At 34.3% G+C, this 20,099-nt stretch overlaps 1 protein-coding gene across 1 annotated transcript in view; it reads right to left on the bottom strand.

Annotated features, from left to right (window-relative positions):
- LOC124356590 (NF-X1-type zinc finger protein NFXL1-like) overlaps positions 1–20,099 on the bottom strand; it is an 88,131-nt gene that overhangs the window by 31,094 nt on the left and 36,938 nt on the right. The window contains exons 4-7 of the mRNA XM_046807685.1: positions 9,783–9,922; positions 7,929–8,107; positions 4,501–4,763; positions 1,497–1,727 (exon numbers count right to left, since the gene is read on the bottom strand). Coding sequence (XP_046663641.1) covers positions 1,497–1,727; positions 4,501–4,763; positions 7,929–8,107; positions 9,783–9,922 — 813 coding nt within the window. The remainder of the gene's footprint in view (positions 1–1,496; positions 1,728–4,500; positions 4,764–7,928; positions 8,108–9,782; positions 9,923–20,099) is intronic.

Below are 20,099 nucleotides of genomic sequence, written 5' to 3'. Positions count from 1 at the left end.
GGGGTGATGGTGTAGGTGCTTCTCTGAAGAACCTCTTCAATAGTCACTGGCTGCTGCTAATAGGTGTTGAAATTTCCTCATGTACTTCCACAACAGCGTCACAAATTTGCTTGGCTAGCCATTTTTTTTTCCCCTTTGAGTTTAGATGTAATCCATGACGAGTGTGCAGCTGTCTCATTGCTTTGCTTACTTCCACAATAGATACATTATCATATTTACTGCATAGCTCTTTTATTGCAATATTAGTTTTTCTTTGCAGTTTGTTAACACTTGACCACAGCGGGAGGTCGTATCTAATTGGCAAGTCAACCAGAATAATTTTATTGTTCCCAGTTTTTTTTATTGTACTCTCCATACTATCTATTGCAACATCAGCCTCATTTTTAGAGATGTCATTAGAGCCACAAATAATCACCAGGACATCATTCTTGGTTTTTAACTCATTTGTAATATTTCTGTGATTTAGAATTTCACTGCTCCTACCACCTGGCCTCACAAACCCAACAGCAGTTTCGGGTTCTTTGATTCTTGTTAATGTACCAAGCCAAATCTCTCCCATGACTGTCAGAACAAATCAAAAATTTACTTTGGTCATTCATACTAACTCTATTTAGTGTATTGTCAATATTTGCTTGATAGTTACTATCAGTGCACTTCCTCGAGGGTACTTTGTTTTTCCCTTGTACTTTTGTTTGAAGAGAGGATGTCTCTTGCCTCTTTCGCAGGCACCACAGTATTTTTTATGCCCTTGTGTTTTGGAAGCTACTGCCCTGATAACATTTGGGATTAGATTATTTCGTTGCGGCTTTCTGGAGATGAACTTAGGGGTTTGTAGAGGAGGGAAATCACTTTCTTGATAATCAGCTGACTTACACATATCCGTATTTTCACCAAGCAACTGAAAACTGTTACTCAAAGGTAAGATAAATTCCGATGGCTGAGTAATGTTCTGTTTCAAGGAAACCTTGTTTTTTATTAATTAAACTTTCTAACTTAATTATTTCTTCCTCTCTTTTTAATAGCAAATTTTCCAGTGTAACTTTTTCTGTTCCAGCAGGGTATTCGTGTTGTATAAATTTACTGATCTAAGAATGCTCAAGAAGTACTTCACATGTGGCACATCAGAGGAAGGTGAACTGGAGCTTAACTCAACATTTACAAGGCAGACTCATCTGTGGCGTTGGAAATATAATTAATTTGAATTTGAAATGTCTACATGTGCAAAACAAGATATAATAGTCAGGTTAAACTCTGATACTCTTAACCATGAACACTTAAATAATATCTACCTGATCTATTTATACGTAGTTTAAAAAAATTCATATTACTCCATCATATTACATCAAAGTGCTTTTACTACAGAAAAGCACTTTACACTTGTTAGTTATTATATAAGGTTCTTATGGTATAAAATGTTATTTGATGAGAGTTTTCCTGCTACACTATTATTATTGTTGGGACTGCGAAAGTGACACTATGAAATGAGAGTAACTTACAACACCACACTTGTCCTTGTGACAGCGCTGTGAGCATTGGTGTATGCCACAATCCAGGGTTCGGCCGCATGTGTCTCCACACGTCGGCACGTCCTGTGTGCAGGGCAGGATCTGCTGAGACTTGCCACACGGACATGGCCGGGGCAGACTGCGAGGACAGTCCCCACAGGGACCCTTGTGACACACCAGTTCACACTTGTGGTGGCCACATGAAAGGCGCTTGCCGCACACCTGGCAAATAACCCTCAGTAAATAGTCAGTATCACAGTGATCCAATGTCTGCTTACAATAGGTGTAAAATAAATTATTAACCCTTTGACTAGTAAACGGGCAATGGACTCGGGATCGTACTACATGATATGTGCAGTAATGCAGTTAGCCATGCATGAAGCGCTTAAGTTTTCACAATAACTTTTCATGGTGAATAAACTCTCACCTAAATATGTATGATAAGCAACACTTTCAAGTAGTTTCCGTTATTCCCATTATATTTGCAGTTACTCTTTTGATTATTTCTTTTCAGTTCCAATTTAATGCCATGTGATGGTGTCAATCAGTCATCCCTTGTAAACAGTTGATCGTATTTTTGTTTGTGTACAATTCTGTTGTTATATCTGATATATGCTGTAACCTCATTTTTATGTTGCCGGTTAACTTTTAAGTTTGTATGAAAATACTGACAATATTTTATTTTACATTCATATTTTGTAAATGTAAAAATACAATTTTGTAATTTTGAGCATAGTTGTGATAATTTCTGTATAAATACACAAAATGCTTCTCACCATCCAGAACTACTGCTGTATTTTTTTTAACTTCTCAATATTAATGATTGAAATGAGTGTTGAGCTAATGAAGGTTAAATAAAGAATTTTTAAATTTTAAATCCAATTTTGAATAAAAAAATCGATTCCCGATTCTTGAAACTTAAGCTTTTTTTGGAGTAAGTTGTACTTAAATAAATTCATCACCAAATCAACTTGTTATTTTTATACCTTCTACCTTAACCCATTGCGGATCACTGACGAGCTGGGCTCGTCACGCAGCGGCCTGGCTTAACGATGACGAGCTCAGGTCGCAAAAGCGGTCTGCTTTTAAGTTTCCCTCCAAATAGTTCTATTAATGTCTGATAGATCGGGCGATTGTCTTCACTTGTCAACTAAGAGTGTTTAACAACGGTATACGTTTAGAGTTTTCAAAAGTTTTATAAATATCCTACAGATCGCAGTTATATGTCGAAGTTTAAAAATCATTCATATGAGTTTACGCTCTGCTTTTTAGCGCTTCTGATTGGGTGTTTTCCTTAGTTGTTATTATAATGCTTTTGAGGTTAGTGACACAGAACTAAACAACGCAGACGTACATGTTAGCGGGTTTAGTCTAGACAATGGCCCGGATGTTGTAATCGCTTCGCCTGAGTCGCTTTATTTAGACTATGAATTAGTATCATCCCTGCCACCCCGGAACCTTGCTCGCGTGTTATCGTTCCTACATCACGGATACCCCAAGAGGCCCATGTTCCATCTGAACGAATACCTTCACAGCTGAATGTTCTAGTATACAATAGCGAGCGATACAATGCGGCACACCATTGCTGTTTGTGCTGCCGCTGACCGTAAATTAATTCGTGCCCGCGTGCCAAAACAATACGATCCGCAATGGGTTAATTTAATAGATTATTAAATGGCCATCCAGAGTATATGACTTCTTTCTGGAAAATATAGGTATATTTTCTATTATAAATATAAAATGAATTTTAATGTTTAAATGTTTGAAAAAAATTAAAACCATGATAAATATATTAAGATATCAGTATAAAAATACATATATTTTATACTGTAAATATTTATTTAAGTACATAAATTGAGAGGTAAACTAAAATTGGTAAATACCTGGTTACCTCCAACCAATACATATAATAGAATACAATTCAGACAATAACAGAAAATACCCTTGCTTTATTTATTAAAAGTGCAGTGACAATAAAACACATACACTGCCACGTGGATAAATGAGGGGTCTAGAACAAAGCCAATAAGCAAAATAACAAACTATAAGACGTTGTTCCGGGTAGCTGGTAAGTACAACTACATACTAAATGTCCTCAACTCTAGGCGTGGCAGAAGAGGAGGTACAAAGGTCCCTTTTTCTTGCTTACCGTCTATTTCTCAGTAGGCGCTGGTCCTGCAGAAAATTTAAATGTACATACAATTAAATCCGTTAAAATTTGCAGCTTTTTTTGTTCTTATGGATTTTTTGCTATCGGTTACGTTAACGACATATAGGCTGTTGGTAATTTTCCAATATAATATACAAATTTTGTTCCAATATAATTGGAAAATTGGTAATTAAAAAAAAAAAAACTCTAATGGTAACACATTTTTAGCCAAATTTCTGTCTCCAGTTACATCAAATCTACATTCCACAGAAAATTTGTCTAAAAGGAGGTTGAAGAGAATTACATTTGTTTCCACATTTTATCTTCTAGTTTTCGTTCTAATTTCATATGCATTTTATAATAAGTTTTAATGATTGTTACTGGAATGAGTGATTTCAGTAAGAACTTACACTTGCAACACCTTGTACATGATAATACTTTGGTCATCACCAGGTGAGTGTGGGTTTGGGGGTGGAAGGGAGAAAGAAGAAACATGGAAAAGAAGGGTAATTGTTAAATAAAAAATACTTCTTATTCCTAACTGGTTTTTATATTTGCTAAATGTAAAACTTTGTGGGATAACACTTTCAACATATGATACAATAATATTTATTTAGTTGTATTCCAGGATGCACAATGGCACCCTAAAATTGAAAATAATTTATTTCCTTTGTACCCATATTTCTTTAAATTGTATTCTCATTTTTTCAGGAGGACTCATCTTTTTTACATACATCAAAGTCAATTAAGCAGTACTATAATAGCGTAACTTTCAAAAAAAGGTTTTGATACTAACTATTAAAATAAATAAAACAAGACTAGAATAATGAGAAGTGTCCCACCAACCTGTTGACACTGCCAGCTAGGACTGGCACACTCTCGTAGCTGCTGTTCTCGGCCACACATGCAAGCTTGAGTAGAGCGTCTAGGACACTCGGGGCAGGGACCGGTGTGGCAATGCTGCTCACAAGGGTGCCTGCCACAGCCTAGCAGCTGTCCACAAGCTTGGGCACACGACCAATGCTTATTGCTGCATCGCTGTGGTCTTGGCGCACTCTTGCCACAGTGGCATGTGCTCTTTACTGTTTTTGGGCACGGTGGACATGGCCCTGCACATGAAGTTGGTGTAAATGATGATTTACTTTGTCAACCAAGTATTACAGAGATGACAGTGTGTGAGACTACTGCTACCCCTATATATATATATATATATATATATATATATATATATATATATATATATGTGTACATATATATTAGGTTTCATTTTTAGAAAACGTTGTTTTATCCATGTTTTCAAACAATAAAAAACTGCTACAAAGCCAATTTTCATACATTTTTTATTTCTTTGTTCACATTCTATAGTAAATGACATCTGAAGTATCGTAAAAAGAGTAGTAAGCTAATCCTCACTAAAAATAAAAATTTTGGTATAAATTAAACGAGAGGTTCAAACCGAAAGGAAATTTTTATTGTAATATAAGTTAATGAATAATTTCACTCCTTTTAATTTTAAATATATTTGTCTATTTCATAAACTCTGTCCCACACATACTGCTAAATTGAAATGCCTTCAAAACTTAACTAACATTATACGAGCAGAAAGGTTTCATGATTTAGATGTTTCGACGTCTACAAGATATACGGTAGTGTGCGTCACAGTGTGTAGCTACCGAAAATGATGAGCAACGAGAATACTGATTAGACGAACAAAGATGTTGTAGGGCTTTAGAACTTAATCATTATTTACCGACATATAAATGTGCCGTTACTGCATCTGTGCAGTATCACACATTAGGTCCATTTGAAATTTTGTGTATCTATTGTGGTGCATTGCATTTCCCTGAGGAATGGTTTTATAATTGCATAAATAGAAATTCTTTTGGTGACTGTTGTTTGCATAGACGAATTTTAACCCTTTTAACCCCAGCCATTTTTTCCATGGACTTGCCAGAAAGCCCATGGCGATAAGGGACCGTAGTGCAGAATTGAGGGAAAATTCATCTAGTTTTCTTATTTTTGAAGATAATTTTTAGCTTTTTGTTTTAAATTGTTCACAAATAAGTGTACTCTTAGATGTAATAGTTAAAAAGTACTTTTACAGAATGATTTGTTTTTTTTAGCGTAATAATACATAATTTTTTTTTTATTTTTTATAGTTTGGACATACATAAAGGGTAGAAAAAAAAATTGTAGCCCCTGAAAAATGAAGCAATTTTGTTGTACACATATTTCTTACTACACACACAAAATTTTAAGAACTTTCCTTGATAAATGCAGGAGATATATCCAATTAATTGTATTGCTGCATAAGCACTTCTTCATATATTTCCCACATACACGTCAGTAGAAGTATACAGATATGTTTACTTGTTTTTGCACTTTTGAAATAATAACAATTGTAAAATAACACAAACTAATTGTAATGGTTTGTAAGACTAAAACTTGTTTAATTTTTCAAAAAAGTAAAAGAAATAATATTTACAATATATACATTTTATGGTACTTTGGGAATGGGGTCAGATTCCATTATATGCCCCCAACGCTTAAACCTTTTTCAATGAACTTAGAACGTTATAAAACGATGTAGTTGAGTAACAGAACTAACATTCCATTAATCAACAAGCATTTCCAGGTATTGTGATCGGTATTTTTGTCGCTGTTATCTTATCTTTCTCGAGAATCCCGATTACGGCAGGCCGCGCGGCGGGACTCTGCAATCACTTATCTACTAGACCGCTCGACTTTGACCTCTGTCTGAGGATGGGGAGGGGTTTGCGATAAGACAATTCCTGTTTTATATTGACGAAATATTGTTCTACGCTAATCTAGTAATCAGTAGAAGCAAAATGTCAAATAAAGATTCATGTATGGGTGTGTTTGGTATAATCCCAAAGTACCAGTGTTTATCAAAGTGTTTTCACTCACTGGTAACTTTTCTTTACGACGTTTACTCATGTTTTTTTACTAATAATACAATAAATCACACGAAAAAACAACCGCTTTCAATCACGCAAACTAATTGAGGTTATAAGTCAGCATACAACAACAATGCAACTGAAGTCGTCTGACAACTGACATCGACAAATAAACTACGGTCAATGACGACGAAATACGATGCCAATTGGAAGGTTTATTGTTTTTTGCATGTAGCCCGTTTCTTCACCGACTACTATACCGAAACTGATGGCATTTGGACATATTATTAGCCAGCTACATTAAATTCTCGAGACGTCCGGTATATCGGACGTTGGGCATTTTAGCTAGACCACCTCTGTCCGATATATCGGACGCCGGGGCTAAAAGGGTTAATAAATTTTCAAATAAATCAGTCTTTCTTTTAAACCATCACCCATATTCGGAAGAGTTTCATAAAAAAATAAGAAACATAAACATATCTTTTGTTCTAGAATCCTTTAATGCAGAAGATGACAGAACAATAAATAGCCATGGCATTTATAGTTTTATCTTTTGCGGACAAGTATATAATAAAACGAACCCCATAACACGATTTACAAGCAAAAAATACCGAGCAAAGCTCGATTTCCTGATTTTAGAATATTAACAACCCTAAAAATATTAACTCAACCTATTTTATCAATAATCAATTTACTGTTGGAGGTTCGAGCTGTGACGTTGTAAATTACACATTGCCTTTTTCGTGTATTATGGGAGCAAAAATAAGACTTTTACGTCTCTCTATGAACACAGGTACCAAAATTAGTACTGTTTTTCAGATCTACTGAGCTTCAAATTTAGCCTATAAAAATAAGCTTCATTATTCTAAGTGAAATAATTACAAATTATCTTTCTTGATGATATCAAAGGCTATTTAAATGTGAAAAACTAAATAAAAATTATTGCAGGAAAATAGACTTTCTAACATAACGAGTTAGTAAAAACACAAATGTCTGTATGGCAGTTGGGTCTTGCTATCTGCCTACAACTATACTAGCATCTCTACTACCTGTCTACAACAATGCTGACATCCCTATCTCTGTCCATAACAATGCTTGCATCTCTCCCTATGTCCATAACAATGTTGGCATCCCTCTACCTGTTTACAATAATTATAGAATCCCTCTACTTATTTACAACAAGGAGGGATTGTAAATGACAGGAGTCTTACAATTTTTATAAGAAAATTTAGTTTGGCATGTAAATATAAAGCCATTAATACAAATCTACTTTTTCATTAATTGGTATTGTTACAATGACAATACAAAAAAAATCAATTTTGACAAAAAAGAAGACAAATTAGATAGGTGCTTTACCTGGATGACAAAGAAGAAGACAGTAATGACCACAAGCTGGCTGTAGAGGTTTGTTGCAAGTTTCACCACAAGAGTGAGGCACCAACCACGGGTGGAATGTGGGATCTTCAGTACGACCACAGAAGCAGAAGTAACGATGAGGAATTTCATTTGGTGAATAGGCTTTACGGCATTTGGGGCTGAAACATGAAGCATTTGAAATTTATTTTTATTCTGCAAATATTTTTACTATATTTTTATTTTTCCTAAATTAATTTATTATCTACAGCCCATTTCTTTAACAAAACAAACAATTCTTACTCTTGTCCAAAGGTCCTTTAAGGTGATGTTTATTACTGTTAAGCTAATTTGGTGGGAGTGCCGATGGCCGAGCGGTCTAAGTCGTTGGACTTTGGGTCTGAGTTAGAGATAACGCAGGTTCAAATCCTGTCTGTGACCATTGCACTTTTTATCAGTACCATTGACCTTGTACTGTATCGACTCTCCCCCTTCTTCTGTTTGATAAGATCCTCGCACAGGCCAGTGGCCCATGAGGGCGGACAGAATAAGGCTTAAAAGGAGATCGGCCTCTCCTTTTTTTTTTAAAAAAAAAGAAAAAAAAAATTATTACTATAAATATTTTTTTTAAATATTTATTGTGACAGAGCAATTCAAAATAAATATTTGAAAATATTCTCCAATATTTGAATCATATCGTTATAATATCATTTAATTATTTATAATATCTGAATTCTTCTATTAAAATAAACCGTTCTGTTTGTAATAATTTGCAGCTTTCTTTGATTACAATAAATTATTAAATTTGCTTAAACTTAACCGTTTGAACGTAAAACGCTCTAACCTGCCATCCAACCACTGATCATCTGCACCTGTGACAATGGTGCTCTCCAAAACCATTAATGGCTATTTAAATCTTAATGTTAACATAAACATTTCTACAATTCATATAAATGTACTTCTAGTAAAAGTTTGCACATTTTTGGTATAGTACAATAAAAATTATAAATTTTTTTAGTTTCTTTTTGTTTGGTAATTTGTGTTCAATAAAATGACCAACAAGAATCTATGTTCAAAACATATATATATATATATATATATATATATATATATTAATCCAAATAAGTTTATTTTTATTATATTTAAAGCCATGCATTTTTGCTCAAGTACAAGGAAACAACAGGGTCCAGGAAATTTGAGTGGAAAGGGTTAATAAGGCATTAAAAAAAACAAATTATAACAGTTACATGTTGGAATGTACCACGTTCAGATCCATGTTAAAATGAAGAACATAAAAACCATCCTATCTTCTTTACATTCAAGGAACGATTGATCAAATAGGGAGCCTATAAAGAAGACACAATATTAAAACTGTATTTAAGCCAGCTCAAAAATTGAAAAACTCTTTGAGACCAGTGGTGGACATGATTCCACGGTTACGCCGGGAGTCTATGAGATTCCATGTAGTTGTGATTCAGCTTCTATTGGGGAGACAAAATGTTTAATATCTATGTGAGTGAGTACAAAACATCGAGATATGGAAAAACTATAGCAGAACACAGTTTCAAAATTAAACATGCAATATAATTTGACAAAACAAAAGTACTTGTGAAAATTATCTACTACTATCCAACGATTATAACAGAAACCTTAGAAACAATCAATAAGGAAAATAACATAAACACAAATAAGATAGCATTAGATTGTTGAAAAACTGGCAGACTGTAATAAAGAAGCCATGTCGATCATAGTTGGTCGTTGGTTGTTTAAGATACAGCCAATCAAGATAAACTCATTCTCTTTCAAACTTTATGACTTATTGACTGAAGATGGTAGATTATTAACCAAAGTTAATACCATGCCCAAGAAATGTTTGCAGTAGACTGGCCAGCTGGTCTATCATCCAGGGCAGCTTTCTGATGAGCTATGCTGTCTTTGGCCCATCTCTGTACACAGAGCAGATGGAAGAATCCCCAACAGTTTCCACAACTCCATATCTGAAAATCAAAGTTAATCATTAAGCATGTATATATCTGACAACTGTATGTCTCCAACTGATGAAGTTGTATTAAATTAATTACATTCTACAAAATATGTCTATAACAAAGTAAACTCGAAACATTTTAAATGTATTTACTGATATGTTGTACAATTCGGCCAAAGTCATTTTTAATGTACATGTATATTTTTATACAGGGTTTTTATAATTAATATGGATAATATTAAGCAAACTTTAAGGTTCCTTCAGATAAATAATTAAAATTTGCTAGTTTTCTTTGGTACTCACTTTGTTATCTCTTCTTTCAAAATTTAAATTTCATAACTATTTTCAAGGCTTTGGTATGAATGGTTTGGTATACCAAAATATTTAATAAAATTTATTTTATATTTATTTAGGTTTGATTTTAATGTGTGAGTCTATTCTCTAAATATTTGTTTAAATATTCTTCCAGTCTTGTCTATGTAATATAATATGTGGACACCATTTCCAGTTGCAGGTCGACAGAGGTTATAAGATGACTCGGAAACTTGATTCCAATATCACCTATCCTCAATCTATACTCTACATTCAACCTCCGACGTGTATATTATAGGACACATAACTAAATTTACTAATTAATAATTTATTGCTTTATAAATATAATTTAAATATCACTATTTATAAGAAATCATTACTGCATGTATCATTTGGGCTAAAGTAATTTTCCACTATATTAAAGGTCTAATGGGCATATTTTATAAAAGTAACTATGTAAGGAAGAAAATTGATAAGAATTGAATTATAAAAATAATATAATAAAAAAACCACGATCAGTCAGAATAGACACACTCAATGAATGTGATTGATGAATGTTATGATTGCAAATCTATTGCAACCAATCAAATCTCAACAATGAATGTTATTGCTGCTTTAACATTTTCTGGCAAATAAAAAAAACCTGAATCAAAAGATAAGTTTGCAGAAAAAGGATTTTCTATATTAACAAGGTTATATTATATGAGTTAAATGTAAAACTACACAGCATAATTCACACCTTTACTGTGAAATGAGTTATGTACCGACTTTAGCGCAGCCGATGTAGTAGTGATGTGCGCCTAATGCAACCAATGTGTTAAACTATGATACACATCTTGTGATATTATATGTTGTTAACACCTTCATTGCGACACATGTCATCTATTGACTTTAGGACAGCCTAGTGATGTGCGCCTAATGCAACCAATGTGTTAAACTATGATAAACATTTTTTGATATTATATGTTGTTAACACCTTCAATGCGACACAGGTCATGTATTGACTTTAGCGCAGCCGATGTAGTAGTGATGTGCGTCTGACGCAACCAATGTGTTAAATTATGATACACATCTTGTGATATTACATGTTGTTAACACCTTCAATGCAACACCAGGTCAACAGTGAAAAAAAAACAAAATGGCTACCTGCCAATACTGATAGTGAAAGTGGTCCCAGGGAAACAGTAAAATAGTGAAGGTTTTAGGTAAAATCAACAAATTGCCTCTTATCAACACCTTACCTGGAGTACTGTAAGTCATTTTACATATGATTTGACACATCCTGATTCAAGACTCAAGATAATTTTTCATTTTACTGACACACTCACACAGCTGTTCTGGATAGTGATGCCACAAACACCTGGACAACGAGCTGGCTGATATATTACAGCCACATACACATCTAGATATCACAGCTTATGAAAAGCTCTTTTTACAAAATAAAGTTATATTTACAACTAAGCTAAACTAACTTCAAGCATAACTGAAATATAGAGTATAAGCACATAACCTTATTTAGTCAACCATATGACATCACTCATATGACGTCAACACCTGACAGTCACGTATTACATTCCAATTGAATAATACGGCTGGCAAGCCAGACAGATAGTGCAAGTGTGCCACACAGACGGGAGCATTGCCCGCCACCTGCTGACACTGCAACCTCTGACCTCAGACGCAGCTGTATGACAAACTACACTAAGTAATTTACTGGCTCACAGTATGTTACATTTCGGACATGGTTGTTGACTACCTCAAATCAACCTAAATTATATTGTATATTTTAGACCTGGACTTCGTTGACATAAAGAAACAGTCAACCTTTTAAAAACTGATTTATCCTCACAATTGAACCTCAAGATTTTTGACATAAAGAAACAGCCAAACTTTTAAAAACTGATTTATCCACATCTGAATTTTAAGATTTTTGACATAAAGAATCAGCCAAAACTTTTAAAAACTGATTTATCCACATCTGAATTTTAAGATTTTTGACATAAAGAAAACAGCCAAACTTTAAAAAACTGATTTATCCATACATCTGAATTTTAAGTTCTCGACATAAAGAAGTAGCCACACTTTAAAGAATTGATTTTAGTTTGACACCTTAACCTTTTCATTTTTCTTTTTGACATTTCAGAATGCCCACAAAATATCCCTGTGGCACATGTTCAGTTGGTGTGAGATACTCTGGGTTAAAATGCAATGGTCCTTGGTCAGCTATGGTACCATGCTGGCTGCCAAAGTATCAGCGAAAAAGCTCTGAAAAAAATAAACTTGTACTGAAATAAATCACTGGAAATGCGTCACCTGTAAAAAAGACTCTTCAAACAAACGTCTCCAAAGTCGAAATCTCTGCCATTGACTAGTCAAATTGAACTTCATAATGAGATAGAGGAAGTTCATGATAAGATTAAAAAATCTTCAAGATCCTGACGACTTGGAAAACATCCCTCACACTAGCTGCTGAAGCTGGAAATGCTTTGTTAGCTGAAAATAGAAATCTTAAAAGAGAATTGTATGATATGACACAGAAGAATTCTCAACTAACTCAGCACATGAGGGTCACTTTTGAGCTTGAGAAAATAAAATATGAGGCCAACATTGAAGAACTTGAAAGTCAGATTCAAACCCCTAGAAAACAGAAATTCCAGGTTAGCTGAATCTTTACAGGAAGCTGAACTTCAATTTTTGTAGAGAAAAAGAATCACACACCAATCTTATACAAGCCTTCGAAGAACAGGATAGGGAAAAAGAATTGGCAATTTTAAACTATGAGAAAGAAATAAAACAATTACATACAACCTTAAAAAAATCTTTTAAACGGTCTCATCAAGAGAATCCTGACTCAGATAAGGAAATCAAAAATTTATAAAACTCGGAAACTCAAACAGAAAAACATACAATCACAGTTACTGGTACAAAATTCTGGAAATCAAACAACCTTACTCTTATTCAGGATATGATAAGCCTGAAAAAGCCGCCAAGAGCCAAACGGAAAACTCAGTGAAAGCACTACAGAACCAGTTTTCAGAGTTATGCCAACAAAATTCAAGGACTGGCCACAGCACGCATACACTCTAGCAGAAATAAAAGAAAAACAAAGACCCATTTTAGTGTATCCCTACAAATGGCTAAAAATAGGTCAAGTAATCAAAATCAAGTTGTAGCTCCTGCAACACAGATATCTAACTCCAAGCTAACAAAGCAAATAGAAAATACGTCAGTGGTTTGCTCGGATTACTGTCTTCAAAACTGACTTAAAAGCCCGCCTCTTAACTTCAAAAGCCACGAGCCAAGGATGAGACATGTGAGGAGTTTTTTGCCAAAAAACATCGTGTTTTTCAAGGACCACATGATCAAGCATTACAACTGCTTGACAGAGAAAAATAACTCATGCCTATCTTTCATCCTCGATCTCCTGTGCAGGCTGAAGTCCACCAACCACACAATTTTTTATGCCACAGCAACATGACAAACAGCAAATTAAAATCATAACCAGTCCTTTGATTGAAATCCCTTCTCAAAAAGACCGTCTATACATCATTTAACAGTCCTTCATCAGAATGTAGATAGAATTAGTAATAAAATTGACCGTTTTAAACCATTTTCTCCAAATAGTGAAGCCACACTTAATTGTACTAACAGAACATGGACTGACTCAAGATCACATTCAGTAACACTCGACTTGAAGATTTCTGTTTGATAGCAGAATATAGTCGACAAAATCATTTGAAGGGAGGTGTTGCAATTTATTGTAAAGCATCTCTAAGCGATCAGGTGGAAAATTGTACAAGTGCAGAATTTCAGTATTGAACTTGTGTGCGAGATTAGCCATTGGTGCGAGTGAAAACTTTAAAACCAATATGTCTATATAATGGGCATCTACCGTCCTCCTCAGAGCTCACTAACTGAGAGCATGGGTGTGATTGCTTCAGTGTTAGACACGGTGCCAACCTGGAAGAGCCCAATTGTTTTAATAGGTGACATTAACATCGACTGCCTTAAACTCGAACATGACCAAGTGCTATTTGATGAGACACTTTTTAGCTACAACATGACAAGAATCGCTCTTCCTCCAACTAGAATAACACCACAGTCACAAACATCAATTGACTGTGTATGTACTAATCAAAAAAGGGATGACGTGTCAATTAAGATCTTAAATTCTGGGATTTCTGACCACACAGCCCAAATTTGCACGCTCAATGTTTTTTACAGAAGATACTGGTAATGTTAAAGGACAAAAGAGAAATTTTAATGATGACAATATCCACAATTTAAAACTGGCATTGTCTAATGAAACCTGGGAAAGAGTCATCAACTGTAATGACACTGAAATCGCTTATAAAAATTTCTCTAACATCGTTACATCAGCACTGAACCAAACATGTCCTTATAAAAAATATAAAGCAATGCAAAGGCAAAGAAAAACTATGGGACCCTGAACTGCACACTTTGAGGCAAGAATTCTTAGGTGCCAATGATCGTTATCTTCTTATGGGCTCATTAGAACACAAGCAGGAAGTTGCTACTAAGAAAAAGAATTATGACTTGAAGATAAAAGAACTCAGACGTCAGTCAACGGTCGACACCGAAATAGCACGTTCAGAAAATAAAACTAAAGCCCTTTGGAATATTATAAATAATGAAAGAAGAACCAAGAAATCGTCTGTAGGACTGAAAGAACTTAAAATTGACAATAAAACTATCAACGATCCTCAGCAAATTGTGGAACATTTCAACACTGTTTTTACGACCATGGCTGACTCTGCTATTTTAAACAACAACCTCTAAAGAACAGAACTCCTAGTCCTATTCAGCAGCTTGACACTCGCTCTTTTTTATCTATATGACACAACAATTGAAGAAGTCATCAAAACGATCAACTCACTGCCAGCTAAAGTCTCTGCAGGAATTGACGAAATCTCACCAAAGTTATTGAAGGCTTGTAAACATGAAATAGCCTACCCTTTAACCACTCTAATAAACATGTCCTTCCAATCTGGTAGATTTCCACATCAACTAAAACTATCTAAAGTAATCCCCATTTTTAAACAAGGTGATCAGTCTGAAGCATCAAAAACTATCGCCCCAATCTCGCAAATTTCAACATTCTCTAAAGTTATTGAAAAGATTGTGCTTAATCGTCTCCTAAACTACATGACATACAATAATCTGCTTACTGATCAACAGCACGGTTTCACCAAAAATAAAATCTACATCGACAGCTTTAATTAGTTTTATTGAATACGTAATAGATCAAATAGAAGCTAAAAAAATACAACAACAGCAATATTCTTAGATTTAAGCAAAGCCTTTGACACCCTTGACCATGAACAACTGCTGACCAAACTAAATACCATGGGAGTACGGGGCACTGAAGCTGAGTGGTTCAGGAGTTACCTAACCAATAGAGAACAGGTAGTTGAAATCCGGCATACTCAAAACAATAAAACTGCACACATCAGATCCAGTCCACTTCCAGTTCTAAGGGGCGTCCCCCAAGGATCAGTTCTGGGTCCTGTACTTCTTTACTCTATTTACGAACGATTTACCTAAGTACTTAGATGAATTTGCTACAACTCTGATGTATGCAGATGATACCGTTCTACTTTTAGCCGATAGAACCCCAGAAAACCTGGAGATAGAGTCATTCACTGCAATGAACATGGCGGTACAGTACTGCCATATTAATAACCTGGTAGTTAATGAAGCTAAAACCAGCAACTCATATTGGGCCCCAAAAAAGGAACAAACTGTGCACCTGCCTAACGTCCAAGCAGCATCAGAGGCAAAGTACTTGGGAGTCAGTGACAATAGATGAAGATCTCAAATGGACAACGCACATTGGACAACCTGTGCAGGAAATTAGGTACTGGACTGTATGTTGTTAAAAGAATAAAATCAAATAAGTGATGTACCCTCTGCAAAAACAGCCTACTTTGCTTTATTTGAATCGAACCTTCGCTATGGTCTCCTGGTCTGGGGTAATTCATCTGCAGGAAATCTCCAACGTGTGCTGGCAACACAGAAAAAAGCAGTGAGAACACTTGCTGACTTACAGCCAAGAGAGAGTTGTCGACCAGCTTTTATCAACCTCTCAATTTCTGACGGTGTTGTATCCTTGTACGTGCTGGAGGCAGTAACCTGTGTGCACGAGAGAGGTTTTCCCAGAGGATGTAACACACATCATTACAACACAAGACGAGCGACTGATTTTCATCTTCCTGGGCATCGACTTTCTCTATTTGAGGAGAAGCCCTCTTACATGGGTTTAAAAACTGTGGAACCACCTGCCAGAAAGACCTGAAGGGACATGGTGCGGCAAAATTCAAGAAGGAGGTGAAGCTGTGGCTGCTGCAAAATCCATTCTACTCGTTAGAAGAATACCTGAACAGAGAGCAAAACTAACAACCAAACTGGACATTTACCTGTAAATTCATTGTTTGTAAACTACGCAATTGTATTTATATGATCTGTAACAAATTTTGACGAGTTACAATTCTCAAAGAATTTGTAAATAAAGAATTTGTCTATTGTCTATTGTCTGATTGTCATGTATTGACTTTAGTGCAGCCGATGTAGTAGTGATGTGCGTCTGACGCAACCAATGTGTTAAACTATGATACACATCTTGTGATATTACACGTTGTTAACAACTTCATTGCGACACATCTCATCTATTGACTTTAGAACAGCCGGAGTAGTAGTGATGTGCATCCGCAATAGCAAAAAAATAAATAAAACTTTTAATTAGAATGGGATTTTTTTCAAAAACTATAGTGTAATTAATTAAAACTGTCATTGGCATTGAAAATCCCCTTAAATATATAACTAATTCTTTTTTGTTATTGAACAATTGGCAGTAATTTCAAATAAAACCAAAGTAATTTAAGTTTTTCAGTTAAATCAACCAAAATAGATCTATGCAATAGAGTGAATTTCCAAGTAATAAAGAACTAGTTGATCTTTATCACTGCTATTTAGATAATGGAGTCTGATACTACTAAGTCTGATATTTGTCCACAGAGCCACTAGAAATCAGATTCTATGAAGATGCTCACAGATGCATTTTTCATATCACTAACTTGATTTAATTCAATAAATCAATCAATCAAGCAAAAGCTTTATTTGTTGGTCACATTATTTTAATAATGTATGACAATGGTCAAAATATTTTAAATTAGGCTACATTATTTTTAGGCATAGCCATTTAAGTCTAAAAATTGTTCTACACTGTAGATACAGTTCTTTAATAATATTGTTTCAATACATTACTTGAATAAGTTCAAAGGTAAACATTATAAAATTTAATATCCAGATACTGAAAGCTCTTCTGGGTCCATCTGTATGTACAGCTATCATTGATTAGCCTATGTTTGTTCCTAGTGTCATGATCATGTACAGCAGTATGATCATGAAAACTACTTATAATACTTTTCACAAACAACAAAAACAGATAAAATATACATAGATGGCAGTGTAAGAACTCCAAGTTTGATAAAATGTGATTTACAATATGTTCAATGGAAGGAATATTACAATTATTCTGTCAGCCTGTTTTTGTAAAATAAAGAGTCTTTTGGCAGATGGAGAATTTCCCCTTAAAGAAATTCCATAACTTAAACAGCTAAAAATATGAGCATAGTACACACTTCAAAAAACATCAACACATACATTATTTTTTAACACTCTTGACAAAAACAAACCCTTTGCCACTTGAGTAGCAACATGATCAGTACGAGTAATCCATCTTAAATTATCTTGAATATTGATGGCCAGAAACTTGATGGATTTAAAATTATCTATGTTATTACAAATAATTAAGTAATTCAATTTCTTATTTAACCTGGGGTAATTAATTACAAAAAAGATTGGCGAATTTTCATGGGTAGTAAATAGTCTATTAATTTTTTATACATGCAACATAAAGAATAGTGTCACTTGTATACACATTACTAACATACTGTATATTGATTAAGCTTATACTAGCTATATTCACAAGAAGGTAATTTAATTCAGATAGGTGGAGAGTTCTCAATATAGTAGAGCTTTGTTCATTACAAAAACATTTTATTTTTTTTTATTAACTTTTGGCTATTTCCAGAGTCATGTTGTAATAGCTGGGACAGCCCCAAATTCCACATCATAGATATTTTGGTTGTATGTCTACTACAATTTAGTCCCGTTTTCAACTTCATTATCAATTAAATTATATTATTTGTACATCAAAAAGATTTGTGCCATCAATATACAACAATATATCACAAAGATAATTCAAAATTTAGTTATAATACAATATTGTAGCTCTTTTTCATGTTTTTAGACTTTGGATCACTGATTAATTTAACTGCCAAGTGGTCCAATGCAGTTTCTCATTTGACTACTGGTTTTGAGTCACTTGTGGGTTCTAATTATTAAAAATGAACTAAGAATACAGGTCACAATAGCTCTGCACTCAATGACCAACCACATTGAATTGACCACTTTTGTGGCTTTGTACACTGTTACTGCAGAAGATTGCCACCTGATTTATCAGCGACTGCAACACGATCATTTTGACACTATTGCTGTTGTAACGGCCCAAACCTTCAAGCTGCTTCTTCTGATGAAAGAATAAATGATAGTCACTGGGCGCTAAATTGAGGCTGTTTGGGGGATTATCAAATTGCTCCTAGCAAAACGCTGTGATGAGATCTTGTGTTTGTTTTGCCGCATGTGGACAGACATTGTTATTGAGTGCCGTCCACTCCGTTTCTCATCATGAACATTCTTTTGGCCATCTTTTTAAGCTCTTACCTATTTGAATGCCAGTCATAATGTTTTTTCCATACACTTAGCAATTCTTATTGGTGAATTTCAACTGCTTTCATGTCTTTAGCGCTACGAAAACAAATAACACATACTTTACAGGATTCTCAATTGACAGGGGAATTTGAAATATGCATTAACAAATGTAAAAACAATTGATTTTTGCCATAATCACATTTGGGGTTTGTTAACAGTTGTAGGTAGACAGTGTGCAGATGCAGGACACCAACAGCAGCAAAATTTCAAAACGGTTCTTACTTAAAAAACACGCCTTGTACTAAAATGTCATCACTCTGTAGGGCATGTTAAGTGTTTTAAACCAACATATAAATATAACTAAAGACATTAAAATTTATACTTTAAACAATTTCACAGGAAACTAAGGCAATTATGTTGCAATGGTTTGAGGGAAGATCTTAAATATATATGATTGTGGCAAGAGAATGAACTCTGCCATTACATTACCAATTTCATATTTTCACATCTTTTTGTGCTTGTTTAATAAAATTGTTAAAAATGATAAACATATTCAGTTTTAAACAATAATGATAATAATAATCATTACTGCGTAAAGAATTATAAGATTGCATGCGTGCGTCAAGTACATTCATAATAATATACAATTGAATATAAATATAACTAGCAGTTGCCTGTGGCTTTGCACACAATTTCCTGTTGAAAAACAGTACACTGTAATCACGTATTCTTTTTCTATCATATTCTAAACACTCCTGATATAATTGATAGTCATTCCTTCGTGACCCTCTCGAGTGCATATACAAGTGTGTATCATATTTCCTACCTCTATCTTTCGTGGTTTTTGCTAGGTGTTGATAAGTTATTCAGTACAATTAATTTATATGGATGAATCTACATAAACTAATTAGGCTATAAAGAATCAAATTCGGTCTGTTAAAATTAGTTTTTTGTCTAAGATATTTCCAGTATTTTTAAGGACTTTGCCTTGTGCTCCAATCAAGAAAATGTATCAACGAAAACCAATTTCGATCATAAAGATAAAAATGTATAACAACGTAGACTATCTAAAATACTAAATAAGT

This window comes from Homalodisca vitripennis, chromosome 1 (assembly GCF_021130785.1).
Source record: "Homalodisca vitripennis isolate AUS2020 chromosome 1, UT_GWSS_2.1, whole genome shotgun sequence".
NCBI lineage: Eukaryota > Metazoa > Arthropoda > Insecta > Hemiptera > Cicadellidae > Homalodisca > Homalodisca vitripennis.
This window is presented reverse-complemented; position numbering and strand designations above follow the sequence as displayed.